The sequence below is a fragment of the Vitis riparia genome, chromosome 10 (assembly GCF_004353265.1).
Source record: "Vitis riparia cultivar Riparia Gloire de Montpellier isolate 1030 chromosome 10, EGFV_Vit.rip_1.0, whole genome shotgun sequence".
Lineage (NCBI taxonomy): Eukaryota > Viridiplantae > Streptophyta > Magnoliopsida > Vitales > Vitaceae > Vitis > Vitis riparia.
In genome coordinates, this window is record NC_048440.1 from 19,769,496 (window position 1) to 19,793,104 (window position 23,609).

The 23,609-nt window shown below is 37.0% G+C and overlaps 3 protein-coding genes across 9 annotated transcripts; all 3 read right to left on the reverse strand.

Annotated features, from left to right (window-relative positions):
• Positions 1-130: 130 nt before the first annotated feature.
• Positions 131-6,329, reverse strand: LOC117923501 (myb family transcription factor PHL7-like). 4 transcript variants are annotated; one of them, XM_034841818.1, is made up of 9 exons: positions 6,123-6,329; positions 5,793-5,958; positions 4,018-4,082; positions 3,184-3,414; positions 2,477-2,553; positions 2,325-2,367; positions 2,104-2,161; positions 1,557-1,626; positions 131-977 (listed from the first exon to the last, which is right to left on the reverse strand). In XM_034841818.1, the coding sequence occupies exons 4-9, from the start codon at positions 3,401-3,403 to the stop codon at positions 435-437; spliced, it is 1,011 nt and encodes a 336-aa protein (XP_034697709.1). In that variant the 5' UTR covers positions 3,404-3,414; positions 4,018-4,082; positions 5,793-5,958; positions 6,123-6,329; the 3' UTR covers positions 131-434. The 4 variants fall into 4 exon arrangements, with proteins under 4 accessions (XP_034697709.1, XP_034697712.1, XP_034697710.1 ...); XM_034841821.1 differs by lacking the exon at positions 6,123-6,329 and having other exon boundaries at positions 2,104-2,152; positions 5,793-6,067; XM_034841819.1 differs by lacking the exons at positions 4,018-4,082; positions 6,123-6,329 and having other exon boundaries at positions 5,793-6,067.
• A 730-nt stretch (positions 6,330-7,059) lies between these two features.
• LOC117923502 (protein PHR1-LIKE 2-like) lies at positions 7,060-12,037 on the reverse strand. 3 transcript variants are annotated; one of them, XM_034841823.1, is made up of 6 exons: positions 11,350-12,037; positions 9,048-9,121; positions 8,901-8,955; positions 8,297-8,375; positions 8,110-8,179; positions 7,060-7,770 (listed from the first exon to the last, which is right to left on the reverse strand). In XM_034841823.1, the coding sequence occupies exons 1-6, from the start codon at positions 11,534-11,536 to the stop codon at positions 7,303-7,305; spliced, it is 933 nt and encodes a 310-aa protein (XP_034697714.1). In that variant the 5' UTR covers positions 11,537-12,037; the 3' UTR covers positions 7,060-7,302. The 3 variants fall into 3 exon arrangements, with proteins under 3 accessions (XP_034697714.1, XP_034697715.1, XP_034697713.1); XM_034841824.1 differs by having other exon boundaries at positions 8,297-8,366; positions 9,048-9,124; positions 11,350-12,035; XM_034841822.1 differs by having other exon boundaries at positions 9,048-9,124; positions 11,350-12,033.
• Positions 12,038-14,814: 2,777 nt separating this feature from the next.
• LOC117923499 (probable E3 ubiquitin-protein ligase EDA40) lies at positions 14,815-18,376 on the reverse strand. 2 transcript variants are annotated; one of them, XM_034841812.1, is made up of 3 exons: positions 18,058-18,376; positions 17,614-17,697; positions 14,815-16,405 (listed from the first exon to the last, which is right to left on the reverse strand). In XM_034841812.1, the coding sequence occupies exons 1-3, from the start codon at positions 18,202-18,204 to the stop codon at positions 15,065-15,067; spliced, it is 1,572 nt and encodes a 523-aa protein (XP_034697703.1). In that variant the 5' UTR covers positions 18,205-18,376; the 3' UTR covers positions 14,815-15,064. The 2 variants fall into 2 exon arrangements, with proteins under 2 accessions (XP_034697703.1, XP_034697704.1); XM_034841813.1 differs by lacking the exon at positions 18,058-18,376 and adding an exon at positions 17,289-17,384.
• Between the last annotated feature and the right edge of the window lie 5,233 nt (positions 18,377-23,609).

A 23,609-nucleotide genomic window follows, 5' to 3' on the forward strand; every position in this document is an offset into this window, starting at 1 on the left:
ACCATGAGAAAAGATGGCCTAACAGGGGTGTAACTAGAATGCTCTGGTGGGGATGAAACTTATACTTGTCATCCATGGTATGGTACTTAAATCAGCCAGGCAAGATCATTTGGCTAATCAGGATGTTCTCTCATCTACCAAAGTTACTGAAATAGAAGCATCCAACATTATAAATGATGCAATACCCAATGGGGTTTACGGTTATCTCAATCACATCTCCACCCCTGTACACAGTAATCATCTCATTTGATGAAACCCCAGGTTTTTTTTTTTTTCTAAAAAAAAGAGTAAGTTCCAATAAAAGTGTCTTAAACCTAATTGTCTCATGACATCTAAACTCAACATTGGTTCCTTGACCTAATGAAATTTTTTTCCTAGCAACTACACATACAGGGTATAAATTAAGCCCAGAAAATACCATGCAGCATACTGACCTAGTGATTGCTGCTTGGAACCTTTTCCAGTTGGTCTTCATTGCTGATTGATATCCCTGCTTGAGGATCAAATTGATCTCTGTTCAGAAAAACTGAATGTGGTTGATGGAAGGAGGAACTTAAGCTTGACTCTAGTATCTGGTGCGTAAGAACCATCTCTTGTTTGGCATATGCTGCACCTATGCTCACCCGCTGCTTCTTCACTGATCTCTCACCTTTTGGGCTCTCACCAGGGGAATTGACATGGCAACCGGAATCTGGTGTCAGTGGCTCATGATGGGATGAAAAAGATTCATCTATTGAAAGACTCTTGGCTGGAGCAGTTTCCTTTGCAGCCTTATCTAGGAGGGGCCCCTCCGAGGTTGGTGCAGGAGTTGCTGGGTCAGTCTTGTCGGATTCTAGACAGTTGTCACCTGATACTGGGACAGAAACCCCGGAACCAGGCACTTCTGTAATAACCCCACTGAGTCGCTGTTGCTCTTCTATTATCTTCTTCAAGTACTTTCCTTGGGCTTCTATTCGCAACTGAAGCTGTCTTTGCACCTGTTGTACTCAAATTCACAGAAATAATTTGTTCAATAAGAGTTCTGCTCATCTCAATTTCTGGTGCCTGGTCACATTCAGGCACCGCTTCAGAAACAAAGGAGATTAATTTGCATCCCTACACTATTTTGCTTCTAGTTTTTGCTCACATGAATCCTAAAAATTTTCAGCAGAATGACAACTTGCAATCTTTAGGCAACCAAAAAGCTGGGTAAGGCTTTTTTAACTCTGCCTGAAGCATATTTACATACTATACCTTAATAGCTTATTCTACTATTATAAATTACATTAAATAGTTGTTGAAATTTCATCATATACAGCATGTTTTCTAACACTTCTCTTCAAAGATTGGTCTTCTCGTGTTGCTGTAAAACATGTGAGAACACATCTATTAAAGAATCAAGTCTCTTGGAACAGCCTTACAGTTTTGGACCACCTACAGGCTACAGACCTCCAATTCAGTTTTCTCCTCATTTTACCATACTGGGATTTCATTAATTTTAAATGATAATATAATAAAATCCTAATAAGAACATATGTATTTAAAGTGATAAATAAGATCTCAACGAGAAAACATACCTCCAATTGCTCATGCAGTCGCTTTTGCACCTCCATCTGCAGCTTGAGTGCCTCAGTAATTTGCATCCCACTGCAAACAGAAAGAACACATCCTTCTCATGTCACATAGTGTGTAAACACAGCAGATATTGCATTATATGATTACAATGTATGGTAGTCTGCTTTTCTAAGTTGGTGGATGCATTGTCTTACACGAGCCCACAGAAGAAACACATTAAAAGCTTGGGGTCATTCAATCTGAATTATGTTTTGGATGAGGATATATAAAAAAATGGGAGTATTTTAATGGTTGGCTACTCTCTCCATTTCTGAACAGAGTAAAAAATATATTCAACTTATAAGAATTCAATTTTTTTCAATCAAAATTCCCAACTTCATGCATGTCTGACATGTTTATATCCCACGGCATGATTTTGAATATCTATTCTCTACAGGTAAATTAAAGATATACTAGATAGGTGCCAATGAGAATGTATATCATGTAAATCTATTTGTCTACAAGTAGCCAAACAAACAAAAAGCACAAGCAAAAGTGGAAGCTACTCACGAAGAACCATCCATACTGGAAAGCATATCCCCAGACTCTTTCTTGTCAGCTTTTTTCCCTTGCATTAACAATTTATTGAAGCATCAATATTTGATCATTGTACAGAGGGTTCTATTCTAAGCCATCTATTGAGTATATTTATCAATACAGAAAACCTGCCTAATTTATTGTTGGTTGGTAATAATCTTTAAAAGAAACTGCAGGAAATCAGATACGCATACCATCAGATGATGAGTCCGGAAGGTACTTTGCAAGTCGATATTTCTGGATGAATCAGTATAGCAGAATCAAAAATCACAAAGGAGAATCAAGAACATCAAGAAAGGACCTGGAACAGAAAGTTCTACACCAGAATGAATCAACAAATATATACCTGCAAATGGCTTTTGACATGGTATATTGTTAAACCTTGCACACCCATGACTCTAAGGACACCTTTGGGTGTAGCCCCTGAAAGAGACAAAAAGACACCTCTTACAACACTGTTACATGCATAAATTTTATTTATGAAACTCAATGTATTGCTCATATGAAAAATTTGAATTTCCATGCACTTAAGTGAGTTTCTGGAGCACTTAATTTAGCTGCTCACATGGTTCAATGCCTTCTACTTCTAGAATCTAAATAGAGTTTGAAAACCATCAGTTTGCACTATATTTTACATGTATTAAATTGCTGAGTATTTGAGGCCATCAAGCATATCTAAGCACTAAGCACAACTTTTGTTTTCACTAATTTAGGTAGTAACAACAGCTAACTTTTCCATTAAGTCTTTCATGGTAAAAACACTTCTTTTTTCTGCGAGAATTTTATGAGAATAAATAATCTAAAATTTACATAAGAAAGATGCTTAGGAAAGTTTTTTAAGAAATAATGTCTTATGACAGGTGAGGAACTCCATAACAGCACCCTAGTCCACTACGCTTATGAACAGGCAGTATAAAAACATTATTCATAATTGTTCAGTAGTCCTTTGCACATATTAATGAACAAATTGCTAAAAAATAGATTTAGGGAAAAGAAGACCAACAGAAAAACTAAAAACAAAATGAAATCAGCAATACAGAGGATGCAACTCACGGTCTGGACCACCAAGTTGTGCAACAGCATCAACAAAGCGTTCATGAAGCTCATGAGTCCAACGCAATCGTTGCTTTGAAGTGAGACTAGGGTTGTTGTTGAGACTGTTTCCTCCATTGATGGGATCCATTGTGCTGGCACCACAATCTGAATGCTGACCATGAACTAACGAGTTGTTGTGAACTAAACTTGGACTAGGAACAGCCTTAGGTTGATACATTTGTCATTTATCTAGAAACATGAATCCAGGAAGTCATCAAAAGCATGAAAAAAAATCTTTTAGAACATTTCCAACTTAACTACTACATCCATATACATTAGGGAAAAAAAAGGAAATAAAATTAACATTATAGAATCGATGCCTCAAGAAAAAGGAAATGATTAAGATTTTCTGCCCCTTAGGCAACAGTTAACATGGCAAGTTTCTGATCAGCAGGGTGACTCAACCCAACACTGCCCACTTGTTTATGATTTTTTATTTGCTTGACATGAGACCCTTATGCCTTTAGGTGAACTCAAACCTATTTGAATCTTATTTCTTGTTAGTATCGATGGAACAGTCTCTATCATATTGGTTCCACAGAACAAGTAAAGTTTTGAGTATGGCATGATAAGGGTAAGGGAAATGGATTAGGTAACAGTACATCACACAAATGGTAAGGAGATACATATACCATTCCAGGAGGAAAGAAGAAACTTCAATCTTTTCATGCTTTCAGAATCTTATAGAAAGCTAGACTGCAGAAATGGAACTTCCAAGATCGTTAACTTTTTTCTGGCCTACTAAACTATGAAACTTGGGGAATGTAGATGTCAGACAGCAAGCCAGCAAACCTTTTGATTTCAGAAGCTAAATTTGTATCCGTGACCCAAGTATAACCTGCTGCTGCCTAAACCAACTGAAATGAAAGAAGACAAACAGAACGGATTAGACGCCTCCCAGTCAAAGACAGAATCAACATAACCCCATCTTGAAAAGGATTAAAACAATGAAAGGAAGAAAAAAATAACAAATGTTTTCATCCAAGAAGAGAGAGAGAAAGCAAAAACAAAGAAGTTTAATGTGCACCTCCCAAGCTTAGTTAAAATTGAAGAGAGAGACAGAAATTTGAGGCCATCCATATCATCCACCCTAATACACCCCCATCCCCCAAACTCTAAGTTATCAGTTAGAAAAGAGTCAAAGAAAATTATTAAAATAGTGAAAATCGAACCAATCAAGTGTTTGTTTTATGAATTTTAAAATTAATTGTATTACATTGAAAATTTTAAATTTCTAGGCTCGGTTTGAATATTGGAAATTATCAGTGGAAGGAAAAAGGACTATGAAAATCAATTTCTCTCGTTTGGTTTTGATAGAAAATTTGTGGAAATGTAGACATTTTAAAATTTATTCTCTGTATAAAGAAGTGAAGGAAGTTGGAAAAGAGTTCATGAAAAATTTACTGGGCTCAATTAGCTTTCTGTTTTCATTTCTTTTTTATTTTCTTTCTTTTCCACCTTTTTCTTTTCTGTTACCCTTCCCTTATAGTTTCCAAAATCCAAATGGAACTATAGAGTTAATTCAACTTCTGGGAATCAAAGCTTGACTTGAAGTCAGATGTTAAAAATTTAAAATCTTTCATATCTATGCAAGGTGTTACCATTTTAACTTCCAGCCTCCTCCAATTTTCTTATCTTTCTTCTACAGTTTGAGTAACAAAAACTTACTCAAAGGTCAAAGGTTAAAACAGAGCAGGTGATGTTTATATTAAGTCAAACATTAGCATCTGAAACATAAATACTTCATTGTTAATCTCTTAAAAGGAAAAGCCATAAACACAATGACTAATGATAAATGAATAGAAGAAGGTAGAAATCAAAAGGCATAACAATGACATCAGGACTAATGATATGCTAATGTCAGGTGTTTGAGAATTTTACTCAATAGTTCCAGAACAGAAAAAGGAGCATGACTTGGAACAGGAGCCACACAAGAGTGGCTCATTACATGATCCATATAAATGCAACCCCATATCCCTTTCACCCAAACCCCACACCCTCCATGCAAACAAGCTTGGCTAAAAGCTGAAGCCGCCCAAGAGATGGACCAGATTGAGAATAAAAATCATATAGATAAAGCAACAAGGATCCTCAACCGGTGAAATAATTAAGGATGGAAATAACACCAATGATAGAACGGATTCAATGGAGTATAAGTTGATTCAGCTGGGTCGGTTTCTTTGGTTGACACTTCAAAGGGGAATCAGTAGATTATGTTTCATTTGGTTCCTCAATTACAAAGAAGTAACATTTATCACAAAACCCAATCTTCAAAAGTTCAACGTTTCAAATCCTAAGTTATCAGTTGATATAATTAGGGCTACAGAAACAAAAACCCCCATAAGCATGAGCTAGAACCTTGGTTATAAACATAGGTATTGTCCTGAAAAACCTAAAATTCGACCCACCGGCAGCTGACATATTTCCGTCAATTCACCAAAAAGTGAAGTAGAGCTCCATACAATTATCACAAACCAAGAAATTCAAGAGTCAAGGAATCAACAATCTTAACAATTACTAAACAAAACCAACACAGGGAACAAAAAGGGCTAAGAAGTAGAACCCACCCCAAGATCTATAATCCAAGAGAGAGCCCTCGAATAAACCTGGCCACTCAAATTTGATTCAGATTCGTTGGACGAGTAGCCCGGATTCCACCCTTCATTCCCTCTTGTGTTCCCTCGTGGAGTTGGCCACCATCTACTAAACTGGTTCGGAACGGTGGTTTGAGAACTGTGAAAAAAAAAATTGTTTTCCAGAATCAATCTTGTTTTTCCACGGAACCAAACAGGGTATGAGGTTAGCCAAACAACCAATCATGGAGTTTGGTCATTCAAAGACAAAGACAAAAGACTAAGATAAAATAAATAAATAAAAATAAAACTGCCCGGGGTCACCTATACGAGGCTGCCCGTCTGACCGTTCAAGGCCCGGTCACAGTCCTAGTATGATGACCGGCTTGGACGGAATCATATTCCATGCGTTTCTCTTTATATTTCCGGCCAATGCAATGTCCCATTTTCGTCTCTTCCCTCTTTCAAACTAACATGCTTGGGATTTTCTCTCCATCCAACCATACTCTCTCCCCCCTTTTTTCCTTTCTAATTTTAATGTGTTGATGATATTTAAAAGATAGGAGTGGAAAGGGAAGGGGGGATTTGGACAAGACTAAATATCATGGGCGATGAATAGGACAGGATGAGTGGCATGGTGGTTTGGTCCGTTTGGAGAAGGCATCTTTGTTTGGACAGGGAAACTAGCATTTGACTTCCAATTCCCACTCAAATTCATTCACTGGGCCCTAGTTTGTTGATCCATGGTTTTCGGGCAAAGGTTTACCCAACGGATAATTTTAGGGTTTAATTTGTCATCAAACTTTTGATCCAAAATGTTGAAAGTATATAATAAAATCTAAGTTGTTCGATGTAAATACAAATACAATTTGATTGTTCTTGTACGTATCGAATCAAATGGATTGGATGCTGTATTGGGACCCTAAATGGAGAAGATTATTGTGTTATGAGTTCACCATATTTGTTAACAGTAGCTGCCATGACATCCAAGAACAGCCTAGTGGGTCTTCCATGCTTCCCAGGTATTAAGCTCTTGTTAACAGTGGAATACAATTTTGAGAGCTAAAGAAGAGCCATTTCTTCATGAATTATTCTCCACGTTCTTCACTGGGCATGCAAGATGCCTTGTTTTCCTGGCTCCTGGCACCCTAATTTGCTTCTATCCACAGCAACTCTACCACAATAGAGATCAGGACCCAAAGCCTAACTACTCTCTGGATATAGATCATCAAAACAAAAGGAAAAGAAAGAGAGAAAAACGAAAAGAAAAGAAAAGCGTTTTTAACAATAGTAACCGAGGAGAAATGCATGAAGTTAAGATTGGCGTCTGAGAGTCTGTAGAAACAAATTAGATTTGGCATAATCAGAGCAACTGGTCTTAATATTAAACCACTAGCAGCTTCAATTTACAGCTTGGAACAAGTGGATTCCACTTCTATTCTGCCAACCTAATGAATCAGAACAGGTCACCAATGTTCTCACCATCAATCGGAAATTTGAGCATTTAAAGGCCATATCCAGCGATTCCATGGGTTTCAACTTGAGGCACATTGACATCTTGGGTTCTCATTTTGGCTTCACTCCAAATCAACGACGCAGTCATTGAGTCCAAGCTTAGCATCCTTTTCTTCCCACCTGCAGGAGATCCTTCCAGAGGCAACCCTGCAGGACTCTCGTGTGAAGTCAAGCAGCTTTCAGTGGAACAATCGGTCCTCTGGGAATGGAGACTAGGTAGCACTTCATCTTCAGGGCCATGCAATCTGACCAACTCACCAGATTGTAGAGAATAGAAGCCAAGTAAATTCTGTGAGGAACTTGTGGGTGTTGTAGCCCCCAATCCTTGAAGTTTCTGTTTGTCCGTATCTATAACTCCACCTCCTATAAATTGATCAGCAAGCATCTTACAAGCTCTCTCAAGCATGGCCATATATCTTCGTTCTGCATCCTGCCGAATCTGCAAGTGCTTCTCAGCCTGCATAACTAAGACATATTAACTCAACTGGCACATGAAGCCAGGCATCCAGTCCACAGACTACCTTGTGGAATAACAAGTTTACTTTTCCTCTAAACTAGTTATAATTTTGTGTATGTAAGTTGCCGTTAAGCCTTATTGAGGATAATCATGCTAATGCTAGGTGAAAAATCAAAGGGGAAAAAAGAAGGAAAAATATCAAATCAAATCAGATTTCTCAACTAAATATATTCCCTATCCACAGCAAATCCCACTTTCACCTGACCAAGTGCACTCTGAAACACTCAGCATCATGGTAATCCAAAGAAATCCAGCTCTCTAAAAAGGAAGGATGCTTACTTCAACTTGCAGATGTAGTTTACTTTGCACTTCCATTTGGACTCTCAGTGCTTCCTTGACTTCATAACCCCTAAACATGAAATTCATTCCCTTGCAGAATTTAGTAAATTCAAACTTTATAAATCGATTATGATACCTAAACAGGTGTTACAAAAGTTCTGAAGAATGGATGGAAGTTCAATCTTACTCATTTATATCAGAAGTTGGCAAGTTTGGAGAAGAATTACTAGTGCCGGGGCTTTCTGAAAGGTATGAAGCTGAGATTCCTTCCATTTAGTAGCAAAAGAAGTCAATTTAAAAATTAAGAATCTTATCACTGGACTCTACTTTCCCCAAACCAGTATCCTATTAAAAGATAATCAGTTGCTGGTGTATAACAAAAGAAACCTAAATGCACTTTGCTTTCAAATTTTCTTTACCCTGACAGCTGGAAAGAGAGAGAGAGAGAGAGAGAGAGTTTCCCAAACCAATATCATATAATATTATTCAAGGATAATCAGTCAACTCATTTCACTTCAAATTTCTTTACTCTGACAGGCCAATTTTGGTTTTACATGAGAGAGAAAGAGTTCCAAAACCGATATCCTATTCAAAGATAATCAGTTGCTAGTGTATAATTAAAGAAGCCCAAAGGTCCCAAACCATTTCACCTTCAAGTGTGTGTGTGTGTGCGCGAGAGAGAGAGAAAGAGACTGTTCTTTGTCGTAGCCAAAAGGAGTCAAAATAGTAAAATTCTGAGTGCTGAAATACATGATCAAAGAGTGTATAGAGGGAGGTATAAGAAAATTTACCATCTTTGGGTGCCTCACCCATATCCTTCCCTGATTGCTTACCTAGTCTGTATTTCTACAAAGCAGCAAGAATAATAAATTAATAATGAAGATATCAAAGTTTGAATCGTCTGCTATCACCAAGATAATGCAATAATGAAAAGAAACCTGGAGGTGACTCTTTAGATGGAAGAGAGTCAGTCCTTTTACACCCATTGTCCGCATGATTGCCTTCGGAGTAGCTTCTGAAAATATTTTCATAGCATCGTCAGAATGCTAATCATCTTAGTAAACTTAGAACAAATGGTGTATTTAGCCAAACAAACAAAAAAAAAAGGAAGGCCTTGGATAAACCAGATGACAATTCATGTAAGCTGTATATAGTTGGGAATAGGCATTTTTGAATTCCAACCAACAGATATGCCATCAGCATGTGCATTGAAGAAAGGATGATGTTGGGGGAAAACATAATATCATCAAATAAAAAGTTTTTTTGATAGGCAAAGATCAAATCTATTAAAAGCGACTAACAAAGGAGCGCACAAAAGTATCCAAGGTGCATACAAAGACACCAAAAGTGCATATGAAGTGGAGAGAGACAAAAAACAATAGTCTCTCCCTACTTACAGCTCAACCAATCAATGAAGTCCACCATGGACATTGAGTAATCGCCTATATACACTATTCATCAGATAAAAAGTTAGAAACCAATAAAAAACAAATATGCCACAAACAAAGGCTTGAAACCCATGGCAACCCAAAGCCCACTTTGTCAAATACCACTAAAAGGGCTTGATTCCTACACTCTCACTTGAGATCACAATTAAAATATAAACCTAGCAAAGATGCCCATAATAAGAAGTATTTATTCCTAAATGAGCATCAAGTTGGACAAAGAGGGAAAAGTTTCGCATCAAAAGAAATGGGGAATACAAAATGAATAATTATTCACTCATTCCTTCCTGCAGGTCTTAATTTTTAGAAGCAAATATTTTCAAAAAAGAACATCGATGCAATTCACATTGCGTAGAAGAGCTTCTAAAAATGAACCTGAAAATCCTAACAGAAAAGAAGACTACCACTGGGGACGAATTAGATCTTGTAAGAGGAGTGAAGCATTAAGTAACTTCTACTTTCATTGAGGTACTAATAAGATGAGCATATCTCTAAGGGCCCAATAGAACTGTTGCTTCTCTAATTAATGACAATTGTAAAATCACTTAACACCAGAAAACAAGAAAGGATTCCTTCCCCCCCACCACCGCTTTTTGAGACAAGTTTTTTAATAGAACATGTAAAATATCTTCAAAACCCTAAATTCTAACTGTTGCTGAAGAATAGCACCCACATTGAATTTGAATGCCCTCTGCTAGGAGAAGGCAACTAACCTTCTTTTCCTCACAAACAGAAATTTAGATTTGCCTGAACTCAAGAGTGAACAAACCCCGACAGACACTATGATTTTAACACTGTCAATGAGAATATTGACCCCACAGAGTAAGTGTCCTTGGAGGTCCTCTCATCTTGCAACATAGTTTGAGTGCAAACTTGTTCACTATGAACAAGTGCTCATAACATTTTCTTTGGTGTGAAATCATAGCTTATTTGCCAACAGATCAAAAAAACCCAGTACAGCATGATTTAGATGTGTCTCAAGAAAGCCAAATTTAACTATAAATGGGATATATCTGTAAACAATGATCTACATACATATAAAACCATTAGAGATGTGCTCCCGGGCTTGAAGATAACAAAAATTTTAAGGTTGATTCCATCATCATGACCCTTTATTACTTCTCTCAATGTATCAACATCAATTCCACAAGCCCTTCTAGGTGATTCCACATCAAATACTTATTCTCTGGACACACTTAGGTGTTGTAGCAGCAGACTGCTTTCAGAAAGATGCCCTCGTTAGCTTAAACTTAGAACCAAGAAAAGTTGACTTCTTTTTCTGCTTCAGGGAAAGCATTGCTATAGAGAACTATGTGAACCACATAGCAAAAGTTGGTTTCATTCCAATTGAAAACGAAATTTCTAATTTGTAGAACTATATTACCCCATAATTGCATTCCATGATGGTTAAAGGAACACATTGGCCAATCCATAAATTGTTATGTCGAGAACCAGATGCTGATGCATCATGGTGCTTCTAGGGTTAACCGAGAAGCATATCAAAACTTGGAAATTGATTATATGTAGTTCAACAAAGCTCAACCCCCAAGTTCCCAATTCTGACTAACAAGAGACGGCCACATGAATCCCTTCTGGGCATTATGCTGTCTATTTCTGTATACAACAAACAAATAAAAAAGGCCCATTTAACACAAACAATCCTCACCCAGTAATAAATAGAGAACCAAATTCAGAGCAGTTTAGGAAAATCAGAGAGTAACCCTAGAGTAAAACAAACCCAAAAATGAAGAAAATTTTGTTAAAGGAAAAAAAAAAGCAGCAGTAAATTACTAACTATTAGCCCCTCCGAGCTGAGTCACGGCATCCACGAAACGTTCATGGAGGTCAGCTGTCCATCGGAGGCGGGGTTTGGGATCGGAAGTCAAGACGAGGCAAGGGTCACCGCGGTGATTCGAGCCCCGTAAATCTTCCTGAGGAACGATCGATTCATGGGGCTGAACTTGGATCAGTCCTGGAAACATCTTCCTTAATATCAACGGCGGATGAATCCCAAGAAAAAAAAAAAAAAAAAAGCAACGAAAATAAAACCAAAAGACGAAAGACTTTTCCTTTGTATCAAGAAAAAGAAGTGGGGATTTTGTTCCCTGGGGTTGAGGAGGACAACAGGGCAAGGCTAAAAAGAAGACACTATTTCTCTGCCACACTTTATCAGATTTTGTTCCTTTCTCTCCTGCTCATCTTCATCACAATAAAAACGAGTTTTATTTTCCACCTAAAACTCAGCTTAGTAATTTTCCAGCAATAAACACATGGGAGGTCCTTACTCTCATCAGCACACTGATGATTTCCATTTTTTTTTGGGTTGGAAAAGATGGGGTACAATTTATATAAAAATAATAATAGAAAATAGAAATGGGGTTGACTTGGGCATGGCTCTTTGGTGGTGGTGGTGGTGGTGGTGGAGCAGCATGTGGTAGAAGCCTGTTTTTGCCTTGAGACACTTCGAAATAGTGATTAGCAAAGAAGTGCTTTGGTGGATTTACTCAAATGCAAAAGGAATCAGCCTCATGCTTCCTGTTTTGACTTTTTCCCCTTTTTTTTTGGGTGTTGTCTGTACTCTCTAGCTCATCAATCTGTTTTATTTTGGAATACCCTCCCTAAAAGAGATTCTTCCTTGATTGTCCAATTGTTGCCTATGGCAATGATATTATGATAGTTACTTGTCCTAGTTTTGAGCATTGCCTGTCTTCTTACCCTTGTGTTTAGGTATGATAATCTGTCTCTTGCAGGGTTTTAATTTGATTAGCATTGTTTTGTTACTCACTTACTCCATTATAAATCTCTTCTATTCAACCTAAACCTAGTCACTTTCTTTAAAATTCCATTTACTGTATTGCACAACCGACAGGTTCTTCAAGGGTTGCATTCAAATATGTGGTTCATTCAATGAACATATGATGACCTCAGATTTCAATTCAGGAATTTGGCATTGCAGTTGAGTCCAGCTACCCATGAAAAGAGGAGTGACCCATCATTTTCTAATGTTCCTTGTTTTTTATGCCTCAGGCTTGATGAGCTTAGAACTTTTACCAGGGCAGGGTTAGTAGACAAGGCTTTTTAAGGAGGCACATAAGAGTAGTACTTCGATCTTCTTGTGAAATTCAAGTGCCACTAGTCGGTTTCTTTCAATGTTTTTATGAAATGCTTGCAGGTTGATGAGGAGGCTCACAGTTCCTAGCTAATTCAGACAATTACTCTTTAAGGCAAAGTTAGTAGCACAACAATTTCTATCCATATCAGGTAGAGCTATGCTGTATTTGTTACTTTAAATGTTGAGCTACCATTCACTTTTGAGTCATCTAGCAGAAACCCAACTGTACGTATGTATGTGTGTAAGTACCTGGTTTCTAGTTTTGAAGGGAGAAGAGCATGGTAGAATTTCAAGTACTGAACATGCATGTTTCCAGACAGTCCAATCAAATCCTTTGTGGTTCTTTGACCTTTGTTTTATTTTTAAAAAGGTTTGAACTGAAAGCACAATTGTGAGATACAAGTTTTACGTAATTCCCCATTTCCCATAGCCCCATGTCTTGAAACCTCATTTTCTGCAATGCTCCATTCCCCATACTTCCATGTTTACAAAACCTATATCCAGTTTTATATCCATTTAGAACCAAACCCTGTAGAGGTTGAAGAACAAGCTGCTAGTGCAAATTTTAAGGAAAAAAAAGGAAGGAATTTATATCTTTGGAAGGACTTTAATATCAAACAATGACATCTAGCATATAAATGATATTTTCCCTACAAGACAACAGTGGAAACAGAATTGAATACTGAATTTGAAAGATTAGGATATGAATTTCTACTGCTTACATAGACCTATATGCACAGGGTTTGTGAATTTGTTTTATGGATGCTAATGCTAGAGGATCTGGGGATTTGGTAGTTTACGCATTCAGTATGTTTTGAAGCAAATTTTATTTTTTTCTGCTCAGTTGCTTCATTCTGCCCTTTGGTCTATAAAGGTTTGCATTATTACTGAGGAATGGATAGCTCTTTTGGAAAGCTAAACAGTTCCACTGTAAAAGGAACAGGATGGTGCAGGTCTTAACTCATATCTTTACCTTTTAACTTTGATGCACAACATGAGTAGCTGGCAGTTATAGCCATAATCTGATAACTTAAATGTAATGCAAAACAATGGAGTTTTGGAAACAAGGACAGTGGTGGACTTCTACATAGTAGATATTAGGAATTAATAAGAAGCGAGTAATTTGTTCTTGTTGGGAAAGAAGAGATTAGCTCAAGGCAAGGCTAAGGTAAAAGCCCTGCTGTGGGGGCTCTAGAATTTTGTTTCGTTTCACTGTTCCTGTAGCAGCAGAAGCCAATCTTTTTTTAGATTTCTGAGTCTTGTTTCTCTATAAATGTACATTGTAAGGAGGGAGGAAATATAAAAGGTATGTTCTTCTCCAACAGGAATGCAAATCCAATACTACTGCTTTCCACAAGGAAACCAAGCAGGAAAAGAGTAAGGAAACATTTCTCCTCAGTATCATAATTTTTACCATACTATTATTTTGTTTTGGCTTCTTATCTTCTTCATGTACCTCTCTGCAATTGACGTGCCAGTGCCAGTGCCGGTGATTGTTTACAGGCATAAGAAGAAATACAAAGTTTTCTGATCATGGCTGTTCTTCTTTTCTGTCCTTTAGGCATAAGAAAATTGCAAGCACACAATTGTAGCGACATAAAGTTGTTTTTGTGTAGAGAATGTAAGCAACAGTGGCTTATCAAATACTCAAAATTTCAGCTAAAATCACATTTCTGGAAATGACATATATCTGTAAGATTTACAGCACTACAAAGGGTGAGTATCATTGCTATTATTATGATGACTGCTATTTCCTTTTTCTTATCATATAAGTATCATCATGCCTAATTCCTCAATTGAATACTATAGCTGGTTTGCTATGATTGTCGAAAATTGGTTTTTTCACTAACAAGAAGGGAAACTAGCCAAAGTATGGAAAAATGTGAACAAGCTTGTCATAACAATTTTGCAAATTGTTCTTTCATAAGACCTATATGATTCAACCATAGACAAAGCACAATGTTAGCCGAAGGCATTATGTCCTTTTGGTGAAGTTAACTTAAAATCCACATTCATGGAGATATACATCATTGAATTTTGGATCTGAGATCTTGTCTCTGCTCAAGTTACTTTGATAACTGGTCTAATCTCAATCAAATGATGCAGGAAAAAGCAAGGAAAAAGAAAAAGGAAAAAGGAGGCAAGAAGTAAAAAAATAATAATAATATTGCAATTGGAATTGCCATGACAGCAAGAGGACATGAAATTAAATCCTTGCCTGTCCCTGAAGTTTGGTAAAACTGGAAAAACAGTAGACTATCAAACAAATTTCTTCTATACCTTCCTAGAAAATATATAGTTGGGGTCCATCAAAGCAATTCTAAATCACCACATGCGGTACTTGTGGAAATGGTTGATGAGTATGTATCTATCTTATCTTTGTGGCCATCGAGATGATTCACAGTCTGTATCCATGCAAATGTTTTGCCCATCTTCTCGCCATATAAGGATCATGGTAATCCCAGCTTTCAACACTACTAGTCCTCCCACCTAAGCTCACATCCCCCCCTCCTACTTCTGCACTTTCACTTGTTTCAGTCTTATCTTCCGCACATACCACAGTTTCCCCTGTTCTGATGCAATCGTCAATCCCACCCTCCACGTAGCTGTATCCCACACAAACATGTTCACAATCACCCATGTCTAATGGAATTCGCCTCTCTTCACCACCTCTTAATTCTCCAAGTCTTATAATCCGGCCATCATCCCCAATCCTCAATTGGATATCTCTGATCACACCTCCCAGCAATCTTGCTAGGAACTCTTCAAATTCATGCATCACAAATCCATTTGAAGCGCCAAACCCAAATCCCACATGAAACCGGTGGATTGGAATGGGCACTTGCATGTTCATGGCATGGTAAGATCTGGTTGGACTGTCAGACAGGTGTAGGATACATGACTGAGGATTTTTGTGGGCACGATCTTCAAGTATCTTAATACCCTTTTTAAGCCCTTCAATTGGATCAGCTTGCCCCATATAGAAAAGCCGATCAATGACTTGAAGAGCAGTTCGTTTCCCATAGGATGTCATGCGCCTAAGAGGGAACACACGAGCTGCAGCAGATGAGTAGGTGACAATGGCCAACCGATCAACTGGTCTAAGAGAGAAAACGACTAATGCCATGGATTGCTTGAGAAGCCTTAGGTGAGGTCCATTGGGGCTTGCAACTAGGACCAAGTCAGTTGCTTGCTGGTGTGCTAATTTAACAGAGAGATAAGCTCTATGATAAAGTGTTTGCCCCGTTGCTGTGTAATGTTCTGGTGTTGGCAATAATGATGAGGAGCTGGTTAAGTTTTGAAGTGGAGAAAGGTAGGAGAATGCGCTGTTGAGCGTGTATGGATGAAAGGTAGGGTGAGTGAGTGGGAGGGGTATGAGAGAGAGATGAAGGCGGGGATGGTTTGGTGAGTGGTCTGGTTCGATGGGGTCGTCATCATCATAACGAGCAGAGCGTAGAAACGAACGCCTGTGGACCCGAAAATTGGCAATGGAGTCGTCAAGGATCCGGAGGATGGGATCAGTTTGGTTGCCAGCCAGGGAACAAGGGGGTGGATTAAGGTTGCGGGGCAGCTGGGTCCAATGTGCACGGCAAATGGGGCAGGTGACACTACCATGCCGAACATTGGAGGAGATGCAGGCAAAGTGGAAAGCATGAGAGCATTGAGCGGTGAATATAGCCGGGCCTGGGCTGGTGCCGGTGCTGTAACTCAGGGGGTCAAGACATATTGCGCACAAGTTCTGCCACATAATAAAAGGCACTAAATTACAAAACAAAGCCACATGTACACCAACACTAACATGCATGGTCATGGAAATAATTTTGAGGTAAAGGGGGGGAAAGGAGCAAGAACTGAAACAACTTTTTGCTGCCGAATTGTTCTGTATTCATAAAAATATAAGAAAATGGGGACGCAGGCTAATCAAAGTTGGGGCGCAACTACTTCTGACCCACCCATTTTTTTTCTCTCAAAACAAAGAAAGAAAAAAAGCCAACCCACAAAGCAAAAGGCAGAAAAAGGAAAGGGGTAGTGTGGTTGCTGGCATATATGTTAAAGGAGAGGAAAGGTAAAAGAAACTGCTAGAGTTGCCTGTAAATAAAGTGGTCCTTGTTTTACAACATAACATATTGACCGCAAATGGGCGTGGTTAAAGAGATGAAGGAAAGTGTAGACACAGCTACACTCAATTTGAAGACCCACCCCTACCCCCACCCCAAACTGTATTACACGTGGAAATATTTTGTTTCTTATTTTGTTTGGTAAAGTAAGAAGTTGTTGAAGTCCAAATCAAATTAGAGCGGAGTTTAAAACAATTAAATCACATACAGAAAGAGGCGGGTGGGGTCGGTCATCTGGGAGGAGAGCGCATACGCGCAGGTGCTTTTTGGAATGGCATGCTAGTCTTCACCTAACATTAATTGCCTCTTTCATCTGATAAATGGGTAATTTCTTCGGGATTGCTGAGATTTGAAGCCCCACAGCGGGGTGTGGGTATGGATTCTCAGAGGGAAGAGGCTAAAAAACAAAAGAAAGGGCATTTTATTTATTTATTTGATGAGAGTGAGAGTGTGTGAGTATGGAGATGGGACTTGAGAGGAGGAGCAGCAGCAGCAGGGACGTACAGGCAACCGACGAAGGGAGGGGCGGGGGTCCACTCCAGCTACTCGGCCTCCCACAGGCCACATTTGCTCCCGTGAAATTCAATCATTGCCCTCTTTCTTTAAACAAAAACAATTAATCAATTAATTTTTGTTTTAAAATTGAAAGACAACCAACCAACCAACCAACCAACAAAGCATCTATGAATGTGGAGGAGGAGGAGGAGGAGGAAGATCAAAGATGAAGTCACTCCCTTCGTCATTTTTTCCATTTCTTTTTCTGAATTGAGTAGATTAGGTAGGGGATGGGTGAAGCAGAGGGGACTGAGGCTAAAAACAAAAAGGGTACCTTAGTAAGCAAGGCGTTGCAGGATTCTGCTTCGTCAGCTGCGTTCTCTGAGACATTCCCTCCCCACTTTGGAGAACTCGAGATCTGCAAACACCACAACTCACCTTATCACACTTCTTTCTTCCTTCCCCATTTCCCTTTTTTCCACTTTTATTTTTATTTTATTTTTTATTTTTTATTTCCAAGTCACAACATTGTCCAAGGGAAATACACACAGAATGCACAATATTTTCTGAGCAAAAAGAAAAAAAAATCACATTGAAATAATCTCCTCTTCAATTATCACTTCTTCTTTCTAAGAAAATGCAGATTAAATTAGCATTAGAACCGATTGTCTGATTGAGCAGAGAAAAGCTTACAGTGAACGGAAAGTAAAGGAAAAAAAAAAATAGAGAGAGAGAGAGAGAGAGAGAGAGAGAGAGAAAATGAGAGACAAAAACATACTGCGGCAGTGGCAGTGGCAATGGTGGCGTCGGCGGAGGTGTCGCCGAGCACAGGGTCGACCAGCGATTGCCTCCGCGAGAAGGATCCACAAGCTGTCACCATCTTCCTTGCCGCTTTTCTCAGTCGTGAACCTCCGCCTCCTCCCATCCCTAGAACTCTCTCTCTTTTTTCTTTCTCTCTGCAAATATATCTTCTTCTTCTTCTTCTTCTTCAAATTCTATTCCCTTCTCTGCTTCCCACAAAGAAGAAGCGAAGGAGACAAAAGCTCTAAAATTTGTTCTACTGCTCCTGCTCCTGCTCCTCCTGCTGATGCTTTATTTCCTCACCCATCTCCACATGTCTCTTTATATACCCCCAAAATCAGGTGGTCCAAGATTTCCCAAATCTATTATTTTTATATTTATTAACTATTTTTCAATCCCCCTTATGTTCTATCCACCACCATACTTTTTATTAATAGAATTTTCACTAAAATTACTTTTTGTCTCTTTTCCTTTTCGTCCTTCCTATTCGGTATGATAGATGATGCCTATGACATCTCTCATCCATAACCCCAAACCCCAAGTCCCAACCCTTCATCCCACTCTCATCCCTTCCACTCAAACACACCCAACTCATCCCTCAACCTTCTTCCACAGAATTAGTCATGATTGTAACTTAAAACAACAGCCTGCTCATGCTTTAATTTCATAATTAGGAAATTTCAAATTAATTAACACATATTTTAGGGGTAATTAATGATAATTAAGAGCACCCCATTCTGTTCTTTTTCTCTCACAGTGGGTAGAAATTAAAAAGGATATTGAGTCCAAAATTCCATATGCATAGGGGAAATAAAGCAAAAGTGGAGGACTGAGGAGTGGAAAAAAGGACCGTTAGATTTGAATTTCAAGTTAGGGAATCAATGATGGCTCCCTCCTTTGCTTTTGTGGTCTTTGTCTTCCGCATACGGCACACACAGGAATACAGCAGGTTCGCGCCAAAATACTTTCCCTCCCCCAGTAGCCTTCCACTTGGCTTCACTCGCCACTTGACACGTGGGCCCTTGTTCATTCATCTAACCCAAAAATGGGCGGTTGGGGCCATGGGGGCTTAAAGGACAACCCCATTTTGAACATTAAAATCAAATCAAATCAATCTAATCTATTCTCATGCATTAAGAATCGAATGAACTTAACATAAAGATAGAATCGATGGATTTGGCTTGGTTTGGTTCAATGACAACCTCAATCTAAATCTAGTTTTTTTCCAATAAATTTGGTTCAACAATAGATTTTTCCCTCCTCAATTTGACCCATAGCTAAGTTTGTAACTAGACACTATGGACTAAACCTATTTGAATGTAGCGGGACCGAGAATTGACGTGCATTCAAATCATGTTGGTGATGTTATTGTTATTACGATCAAATAAACAATACCAAATATACCTTTGAAAAGATCAAAAGTAATCAAAGTTATAATTATACGTATTTATAAAAAATTTAAATGTGACAACGATACTGATAATAATATGATTTAATAATAAAAAGGAAACCAAAAAGATTTGGAAAATAACTTTATAATTAAAATTCAAGAAGAATGACTACATATTCTTACTAAATTTTTAAATAGTTTAATTTAGCTTTACCAAAATTATTATATATATAAAAAAAATCTTTAAAACTTTGGTAGAATCCATCAAAGCAGGCACTTGATTGGAGGGAGGTATTAGCAAGTCAAAGTAAGGATGTGATTTAGTCAATTTTGCAATGGAAACCTCAGCTTGAGTTCAAACTTCAATCACTGATTTTAAACAGTGTGTGTAGGTGTTTTCAAAAAAGGCTTTTTCAAAACGAGAGCATTTTCTTTTTCACAGTAGTTCGAAATATAATATTTTATTGGGTAATAGCAAAATTCGAGAATAAAGGCATCCGGATGAAAAAGATTGATGGTTGAATACCCACTTGAAAAAGAGAACTAATTCAATGAAGGAATCGATTTGGGAATGGACCAATCAAAAAGATCAAAAGCCCTAAAGGCATTTCCTGTTGCTGAACCCACTCATCAATCAAATTATTAGTCAATTGATTATGTTGACACATCTAAGCTTAGCTAGCGACCGAGTCAGAATGATATTCTCATCCCGGATGTTGCTGTTTGCTCTAGACAAATAAACCCCCAAAAAAATGAGAACAGAGAGGGTGAATCCTCTTAATTAATATTGTGGGAATAGATTGGGATTTTGTTGCAGAACCCAGTTTTGGCAGTGTTTGATAAAGAAAATGAGAAAAAGGGAGAGTCTAAGGAAGTTCAAAACAAGATCCCTGGAGACCAGGAAAACTGGCTGACAAAAAAAAAAAAAAAAAAAAAAAAAAAAGGGAGAGCATTAGCAGTATTGAGAGATGGGGAATCTCTCTTTTGGGCCTGACATATGGAAAGGCTTTTATCAATTCTTCTTGCCCATCAAAAGAAGGAAAAGATGAAAGGGTTTCTGGTCTCCACAACAAAGCGGATTGCCTACCCAAGGCTCATCAGCCATTTGACCCAGTCAAATCCACTTAACATATTTTTTTCTCTCTCTCTTCTGTGAACGTACTGATTGATTTGGGTATGTTTAAGTTTCCCTCTGTTTCCATATATAGTCGTTGATCCAAGATTCATATAGTATAAGATATGTTTAGACCAGATTTGATGTTCACTTTTAAATTCAATGCATAGAAATACCTTTTGCTTCTGACTGCTCTCCCTTTGAACCAACCCAGGTTTAAATCTTTGGCTTTCATGCTGCAACATCAAAAAGGATTTATTGAATTAGCAGGGTTTTAGGATATGAAATTAGAGCTTCCATTGGCAATTGGGGAGGTACAAATTTCTTGATAAAGTTATGGTTGCAAGCAACAATTTAATCTAATCAACTAATCTAACCACTACAACTAAACTTCATGGACAAAGATATCGACAATATATGAGTCTCAAATAAAAATTTGTGTTTAAATCTTAAGATTTATGGGATTCAACTAACTACTACGAATTGAAGAATATGATATACATACTGACCCTTAATATAATAACCTTAGATTTGGTTACTCAAGGTAATATCAAGATGGGTTTGGTGGGAGGTTATACATTCCAACCTCATCATAAAAAAAGAAAGAATATTGAAGAACATGATATATATCATGAGTCTAAAACTTTTTAAGTTGTAAAAATTTAATAGGTATGATAAGGAGGTAACATGAGATATAATACAAAGATGTTACAAATCTAACAACAGTATAAAAGATAGTATTCAATGATAGCGACTTATTAGGGATTATGTGTAAATATGACCTATTCTAACCATGTGTACTTATATTTTTTAAAAGCTTTGTATATTGTTCTTGATTATGAAACTTCAAAGATCAAATCTCAGGATTAAAGATTGATGGAAGGTTGCACTGACAACACTATTCCATACAATGTTATTGACAATCTCAAAGGTTATTACTTGTCGGTAATACATGAGGTGATCAATATTACTAACTCCAATTGAGGTCATTACTTGTTATTAATACATGAGGTGATCATAGGGGTTAAAGCTCCCAATGAATTGTGCTCTACCTTTATGGAATAAATATACCTCATTTATTAGTCATCCTCATATTGGAATTATACTAGTTTATCCTTGTATTTGATTAGGTTCTAAGAGAGGGAATTCTTAAATTGTTTTGTAAACTAGGGAATATGCAACTTTATATTGTTACATATGATTTGTCGAATATGTACAATATATTACAAAGTTAGAAATAGGAAGTGACTTATAAAACAACTTGAAATTCATGAGCAAATCAAGCAATACACAATTAAGATTCAATAGGAAATTTGACCCAAGTAAATGAGATTTGGTCTTTCATCATGTATGAGTAGATATTATGGAGATCAAGGAAAAGAGATTTTTCATAATTCACTCCCCATAAGAACACAAATCTTGAATTGAAGATAAGTGAAGTGTTGAAGACCAAGAGGTTTAGTGGGTGTATCCATGAGTTGCTCTTTGGTTGGGACATAAGAAAAATGTAGTAAACCCTTAGCATGATTCCAAAAGGTTAGTGGTAGGAAAGTTTGATGAAGAAGAATGAGCCTTATTGAAGAAGCTTGGTGAAAAAGGGTCATCATCACCACATGATGATAACACCATTCAATAATATCATTGTTGAAGTAAGATTTCCAAGCAAGATTGGTGACCAAAGAAGAGATGTCTTAGGTGTTTCGATTTAGAAAATACTCATACTTCATTGATTTGTCATAAAGATCTTCAAAATAGATTGATTGTTGTCTTGTATGGACAACTCCAGAGATCTTTTTTAACTCTTATTTGACTCTAATCCAATACCATTAAGGTTAGAAGATAATAGCTAGTTGATTAGTGACTTTTTTATCATTTGAAAAAACTAATGTTTTGAAAATTAGACTAGATAGGCCTGTTCGATCACCGATTGATAACCTTTTTAGTTTGGTCTGGTTATTTGATTTATCAACCTTTTGAATTGATTTTGAACCATCGAAACTCATGATATGATCGGACCAATAAACTGGGTGAACTAGATGGTTCTTCAAATAGTTGATCTTCAAGAACTAAATAGTGCAATGCATGATTTTTTATTTTCTTTCAAAACAATGCCATTTTGATGCATTTTGCAACAAAATGACATCGTTTATACCAACTTCCCACTCTGTTGCTAACAACCTTCTGTTTCAAAATAATTACACTATGGGACCAATATTTATGGGCCTAGTCACACCATCCCAATGGGCTGTCCATTAATTTCATGCATGCCCTTCTATAGGTTGCCTTTGCAATTTTGTCTGTCTTAATTTTCGATGTGGAATTCACTATATTTAAGGCCAAAAAGACAATCCCAAGGGAGTGAATTGTGGACGAGAATGAAGGTGTCTTGTGAGAAAAAAAGGAGGAGCCTCCTTGTGTATATATATTACCAATATATTATAGGATTATAAATATCAAAATAATATAAAAAAAACGAATAATTTTAAAAATAATAAAATATAAAATACTTTAAATGATAAAATCCTATTTTACCATAATAACTAAAATTTAAATATATTTAATAAAATTAGAAATACTAATAATTTAATATATCTTCATATTATCTTTATCATAATTTAAGTTATTAGTATTAATGATAAAATGAAGAAATATATTTTAATTTTTAATTATTTGTATTTTTTTTCAAAATTTTTAAAATTATTTTTTATTTTAATAATATATAAATTATATATTTATGATCTCACCCTTCAATTGTGGTTCAACCACCGGTCCAAACTTTTTCGATTCCATTATCAATTTGCTTATAAAAACATTGGAAAAAACTCAGTAACCGGTTTGTTACCAGAATAAAATTATGAGTAAGGATAAAAATATTAGTAATAATAGATATATACGTATTTGGATTTTACAAATATATTAGCGGATATTTTAATACAAAATATTGGTGGGCCAAAAATTGATTAAAACTCATGAAAATGTAAGAAAAAACTTAAAGAAATGAAATTAAAAATATAATATACATTTT

What these genes read in the sequence shown, in the direction of transcription:
- LOC117923499 (XM_034841812.1), bottom strand. Translation starts at nt 18,204, where the DNA reads ATGGGAGGAGGCGGAGGTTCACGACTGAGAAAAGCGGCAAGGAAGATG. An exon ending in TTGCCACTGCCACTGCCGCA is followed by an intron (nt 17,698 to 18,057) that starts GTATGTTTTTGT and finishes TGGTGTTTGCAG; the next exon opens with ATCTCGAGTTCTCCAAAGTG. An exon ending in GCAACGCCTTGCTTACTAAG is followed by an intron (nt 16,406 to 17,613) that starts GTACCCTTTTTG and finishes ATTATGTGGCAG; the next exon opens with AACTTGTGCGCAATATGTCT.
- LOC117923502 (XM_034841822.1), bottom strand. Translation starts at nt 11,536, where the DNA reads ATGTTTCCAGGACTGATCCAAGTTCAGCCCCATGAATCGATCGTTCCT. An exon ending in TCAGCTCGGAGGGGCTAATA is followed by an intron (nt 9,125 to 11,349) that starts GTTAGTAATTTA and finishes AAATATTTTCAG; the next exon opens with AAGCTACTCCGAAGGCAATC. An exon ending in ATCTAAAGAGTCACCTCCAG is followed by an intron (nt 8,956 to 9,047) that starts GTTTCTTTTCAT and finishes GCTGCTTTGTAG; the next exon opens with AAATACAGACTAGGTAAGCA.
- LOC117923501 (XM_034841818.1), bottom strand. Translation starts at nt 3,403, where the DNA reads ATGTATCAACCTAAGGCTGTTCCTAGTCCAAGTTTAGTTCACAACAAC. An exon ending in ATGTCAAAAGCCATTTGCAG is followed by an intron (nt 2,368 to 2,476) that starts GTATATATTTGT and finishes TGATTCATCCAG; the next exon opens with AAATATCGACTTGCAAAGTA. An exon ending in TCCAGTATGGATGGTTCTTC is followed by an intron (nt 1,627 to 2,103) that starts GTGAGTAGCTTC and finishes TTCTGTTTGCAG; the next exon opens with TGGGATGCAAATTACTGAGG.